The sequence below is a fragment of the Oreochromis niloticus genome, linkage group LG12 (assembly GCF_001858045.2).
Source record: "Oreochromis niloticus isolate F11D_XX linkage group LG12, O_niloticus_UMD_NMBU, whole genome shotgun sequence".
NCBI classification, from domain to species: domain Eukaryota; kingdom Metazoa; phylum Chordata; class Actinopteri; order Cichliformes; family Cichlidae; genus Oreochromis; species Oreochromis niloticus.
In genome coordinates this window covers 25,254,153-25,259,932 of record NC_031977.2, presented here as the reverse complement: position 1 = coordinate 25,259,932, position 5,780 = coordinate 25,254,153, and the positions used below count along the sequence as shown (strand labels likewise).

Genomic DNA, 5,780 nt, shown 5'->3' with positions numbered 1-5,780 from the left:
CAGACAAGACAAATGAAATCTGTTCTTAGAGAGCCAAAAACAGGATCAGAGCTCCGAACAGTTTCTTTTTAGAAGAAGAAAGAAACAGCCGAAGCTTGAAGCTTGGCTTTTTTTCTCAGTTTCTCAGAAACTCAAAGGTTTTATCAGGCTCATAAACCTCACACCTGGAAGACAGTGAAGGGTTTTCTAGCCAAATAACATGATAAACTGCTATAAACTTTTACAAGTACGCAAAGTGTGCATTTACAATGATACTGGAAGAGGTGATGCATTCACCAGCTACTTCAGTAAGTATATCTGAGCAGTACTGGGTTAGGCACCCTTTCAGAATTGCCTTGATTCTTTATGGCATAAATTCAACAAGGTTCCTCAAACATTCCTTTGAGATTTCCGTCTATGTTAGCATTACACAGCTGTGGAAGATTTGTCAGATTCACATTATGCTGCAAAGCTGACAGACCCTGTGTGCTCTTGTGCTGCTGTAGCCCATCTGCTTTGTGCATTGAGAGATGCCCTTCTGCATACATTGGTTGTAACAGGTGGTTTTTGAGTTGCTGTTGTTCCTATCAGTCTAAATCAGTCAGTCTGGCTATTCTCCTTTGACCTCAACAAGGCATTTAAAGTACCTTAAATAATCTTTTTTTTCTCCATTTTGATGCTGGATTTGAGCTTCAGCAGGTGGTCTTGACCATGTTTACACACCTAAATGTATTTAGGTGCTGCCATGTGATTTTAAGGAGCAGCTGAAGAGGTGTGCCTAATGATTTGGTTTATTAAAAATGTTAATAAACTAAACACAATTAAAGTATTTTACAGAATACACAAGACATTTAAGCAGTCTCCTCTAAATCATGTCCAGAACTGGAATTTATTGTTAGCCCCATAAATGTGTGGTGCACTTACCGAAGTGCAAACAGGTTCATAATCTCTCTTCTCATCATTCTGGTATGAGTTCACTTTGGTTTCATCTGCATAAGATTTTTTCAGACTGTGCAGACTCCTTTAGATGTTTTTTGGCAAAGTCTAATTCAACCCTCCTTTTCTTAAGTGTAACTAGCTGTTTGCACTTTGTTGTAAATTCTCAGTATATATACTGTATTCATGAAGCCGTCTCTTGACTATCAGGTACCTCGACTTTGACAATGATAGTCCTACCTCCTTCAAAGAAAGCTGGATGCCTGCACTTCAGTCACATATTGACTGATTTAAAATCAACTGTGGGTAAAACTGTGGTAAAACTACAAAAATTGCATCTTTGTCCAAAGCATTATGGAGTTTGAAAACCTTAAAGTGAACTTTGTCCATCTTTATCAACCAGCCACATAATTTATATGAAATGCTCATAATTTATCTGTCCTTTTTTTTTTTTTTAATTTACAGCAACAACAAATCTGTTTTATTTTTATTTTTATTTAATTAAACAATTCAAAGCATTATTCTGATTATATTGAAAATATATCCAACAGTACAGTAACTAACATCATTTACATTGTTAGTTTTAAAAAAAATATTCCTGGATTGTAATTTTTGGTTAAGAACAAAGTAAAACATGATTAAGGTGTAGTTGTTCCAGAGCTTCAGAGGAAGACGGTGATTATGGCTGAAGACACCAGCAGGAGCATAGCACTGGGACCAGTTGGTATAGCACTGTTGCACAAGTTCCCTTCACAGCAGCTCATAGGACTGACACATAAGGCACTGTTTATGCAGCCCTTAGTGACGGTACCTGTTAGACATGATGGGAAAACCTCAGTTTAATTAATGCTATGCTCATAAAATGTATGATTTACATCTTTAAACACTTCTTAATACACTGCAGAACAACTTACCGCTTACAGTGAGCCTGAAACATTGGTCCATACCAGTAGGACAAGTATAGACATCAGTGCAGGAGTGAGGGTCAGAGAGTCCACATAGGTAGCATTGTAATCCACATGCTGCAGAGAAAGAAAGAAAGCTGGTATTCATGAATGAAGATTTGCCAAATGCAAAGCATCATCCATTAGACTGCAGATGTCTTAATGAGATCAAGAAAAGCTTTTTTTTTCATTCAGAGAAAAGGCTTCTTATAAAGTCTGTGGTACCACAGCTCAGAGAATGCACCGGGAAATTAAAACAATAAAAGAGAGAAAGAAAATAGAAAAGGAAAAGGACCAGGAGTTTTATTAATAAAAAAAGAGCGCAGCGGTGGGCGTCATATGTAAAAGGGCCTTCAGGATCTGCCGTTTCTATTACAAAATACAGTGAGGTCCTTAATTTAATTTATAAAGGCATTTTTAAAATAGTTTTGCATCTGTACATGACTATAGTGTATTTTAAATCAAACTGTTAATAGTGAAAAAGTTACAAAGTTGCCCATTTTAAAAAATGTATTCTTTCTTTTTTTCCATCACAGAAGAATTTTTGGTTCAGATGTGCTTTTCAAGGTGATGTGAACCTCTCTTCAGTTTCATGTCTGTTACAGTTTTGTTCAAAAGTAGAAGACCTGAAAGGACCAGTGATTATCTGATTATGTGGTAAGGAACAAGAAAAACCAATGATAAGCTGCTCTTACCTGTGGACAAACTCAAAACCAGGATCAGAGCTCCAAGACGTTTCATGGTGAGAAGTAAGAAAGAAGTACACGATGTGTGAGGAGGACAGGTTAAATAGGCTTTGTTCAGCTCTTCAGTTTCAGTTTCTCAGAAAGCGAGTAGGATGGTACTGAAGCCCCTGCCCTCTTGAGAAGTTCAGGTCACTTTGAGAGGACTCAATGTTACTCTCATTTATGTGCACTTCTGCACTTGCGCAAAATGTTCTTAGCACTTGCGCAATATGGTCACAAAAGAAGCCAATGCTACTAAATAATCACTGTTGCTAAGATACACAGGAATGATACTGCAAAATGCAGGAATCATAAACTTCATTAACAATAGCTCACTAGTACTGGATTGGGTCCCACTTGCCTGAATCTGAGTGCAGCACTGCACACAGAATTCATCCTGCTACTTCTATCAGCAGCCACACCATGAATGAAAAATAGTGACCCTGATCCACTGTTAGCCATTAAAGCTGTAACATTTCCTCCACCTCGACTTTGACAATGATAGCCTACCTCTTTCAGAAGAAAGCTGGATGCCTGCACTTCAGTCACATATTGACTGATTTAAAATCAACTGCGATGAAAACTCTGGTAAAGCTACAAACATTGCATCTTTGTCCAAAGCATTATCGAGTTTAAAAACCTTAAAGTGAACTTTGTCCATCCTTATCAACCAACCACATAATTTATATGAAATGTTCATATTTGCTCTGTCCTGTTTTTTTTTTTTAAATTTACAGCTCATTACAAAACTCTTTTTATTTAATGATACAAAATGCAGAACACAAGTAGTTAAACAATTCAGCAATCAAAGCATTATTCTGATTTTATTGAATAAATTGTCACGGTTAGCGCTTGTCAACCGGGATGTGAGGAAAGAGGACCCAAATGCTGGACTCTTTAATGAAGGCAGTCCTTTTTTTTTTTTACAGTGAAGTAAATAACAAAAACACAATAAAAATAAATCCCCGTTAGCTCCCTAGACTCCCGTGTCGTGTCTTCACTCAAACGTTTCCGCACTCTCTCAGGAAGAAAACCATAAAGGTTTTTCTTTTTGTTTTATTTTTTAGTAGCGCTATCTGGAAGAAAGCATTTTTTTGTATGATAATTTATAACAACTTGAGTGCTATATCTATAATGTTAACTTCACATTTTAATTTCTAGAATGAAGCAACTTTATTTTTAATTCCCAGAAAACGTTCTCTTTTTTGTGATGCTCTTATTTTTCACATCACTTAACACACATGGTTCAGTTGTGTTTTTCAAGGTGGTCTTCGCTCTGCTATCCTTCGATTACCTGGGGCGATCGTGGCTCAAGAGTTGGCAGTTCGTCTTGTAATCAGAAGGTTGCCGATTCGAGCCCCGGCTCGGACAGTCCCAGTCGTTGTGTCTGTGGGCAAGGCACTTCACCCGTTGCCTACTGGTGGTGGTCAGAGGGCCCGGTGGCGCCAGTGTCCGGCAGTCTCGTCTCCGTCAGTGCGCCCCAGGGCAGCTGTGGCTACAATGTAGCTTGCCATCACCAGTGTGTGTGAATGACTGAATGTAGTGTAAAGCACTTTGGGGTCCATAGGGACTAAGTAAAGCGCTATACAAATACAGGCCATTTACCTTTGTGTCATTTACAGCTTTACTAAATGGAAACAAAATAATTCATATAATAATTTTAACATAGAGCCTTGTTAGATAAGACAAATGAAATCTGTTCTTACAGAGTCAAAAACAGGACCAGAGTTCCGAACAGTTTCATTTTGGAAGAAGAAAGAAACACACGATGTAAGACGGTGACTGCACACAGAAGCTTGGCTTTATTTCTCAGTTTCTCAGAAAAGTTTTTTATTAGGAAAAGGTTTCATTTCCTCATACACCTCACACCTGGAAGATGGTGAAGGGTTTTATGGCCAAATAAGATTATGAAACTGCTATAAACTTTTACTAGTACGTAATGTATGGATCTACAATGATACTGGAAGAGGTGATTCATTCACCAGCTACTTCAGTAAGTATATCTGAGCAGTACTGGGTCAGGCATTTAAATCTTTTTTCTCCATTCTGATGCTGGATTTGAGCTTCAGCAGGTGGTCTTGACCATGTTTACACGCCTAAATGTATTTAGGTGCCGCCATGTGATTTTAAGGAGCAGCTGAAGAGGTGTGCCTAATGATGTGGTTCATTAAAAATTTTTAATAACTCAACACAATTAAACTATTTTACAGAACACACAAGACATTTAAGAATAATCAGTCTCCTCTAAATCATGTCCAGAACTGGTATTTATTATAGCGCCATAAATCTGCATGCTGCACTTAGCTGTAGCCAGAAATACCAAAGTGCAAACAGGTTCAGAATCAGCACAGTTCAATTTGCTTTTAATGTTTTGATTGAATGGCTGCTTTTTCACTCCAAAGTGTGACCTGAACCAGAATCAGCAAGGTAAATATGAGTGTTACTTATCTGCTGAGCTTCAGTGGTGGGCTAATATCCACAATCATGCTTTACCTTTATCACTGTGGATATAATAATATATACTATTAACAGAATTATTAGCTTGAGCCTGGTTGTAACTGCGCTGACTTATTGTCACTGTGGGTGTTTAAGACTTTCATTGTCAAACTTAATTTGGCAATGAAATTGATGATGAAAAAAAATGATGCAATGATTTAATTGTATTTATAACATAAAAGCACATCAGTATAGCATTCAGCTGAGGAGGCAGAGAGGCATTTTTGGACGGGCTTGGACTCGCAAGGCCTGCCCTCAACAGCAAAGCTGGCTCACTAACATTGACATGAAGCCATGCCAGTTTAAGACTCCTTTGAATGTTTCCTTGATAGCCGATGTGTTGTGTTGTTTCAGAGAGAGACCGCCTGAGGGCGCTAAAGGACAACCTGAGAAGAACATGATTAAATGAAGCCCAAGACAAAATAAGAGAGAAACTGCAGACAGTCTTTCAGAGAAATCTGAAAGGGTTTAAAATCCTTATTTTAGGAGTGAAATGTGACAAATTTAGATGCACTGACTGCCCACATAAGTACCTCGAGGCAAAGTGTGTGCCTAGTGAAGAGACCTTCCTCTATAAAGACTTTGGTGAAGCACAGTGCACATATTCCACATGTATTACTTTTTTTTTTTTTGCAAATGTAGTGTTTGGCAGTAGGTGTAAATAGCCCAACCAGAGGTTAAATCACCCGGGACTCTCCAT

At 38.1% G+C, this 5,780-nt stretch overlaps 1 protein-coding gene across 1 annotated transcript; it reads right to left on the bottom strand.

Moving 5' to 3' along the window:
• Positions 1-1,482: 1,482 nt before the first annotated feature.
• Positions 1,483-2,712, bottom strand: LOC102078513 (lymphocyte antigen 6G-like). The gene is made up of 3 exons (XM_005473472.4): positions 2,555-2,712; positions 1,830-1,937; positions 1,483-1,726 (listed from the first exon to the last, which is right to left on the bottom strand). Exons 1-3 carry the CDS (start codon positions 2,598-2,600, stop codon positions 1,578-1,580), a joined length of 303 nt encoding a protein of 100 aa, XP_005473529.1. The 5' UTR covers positions 2,601-2,712; the 3' UTR covers positions 1,483-1,577.
• Between the last annotated feature and the right edge of the window lie 3,068 nt (positions 2,713-5,780).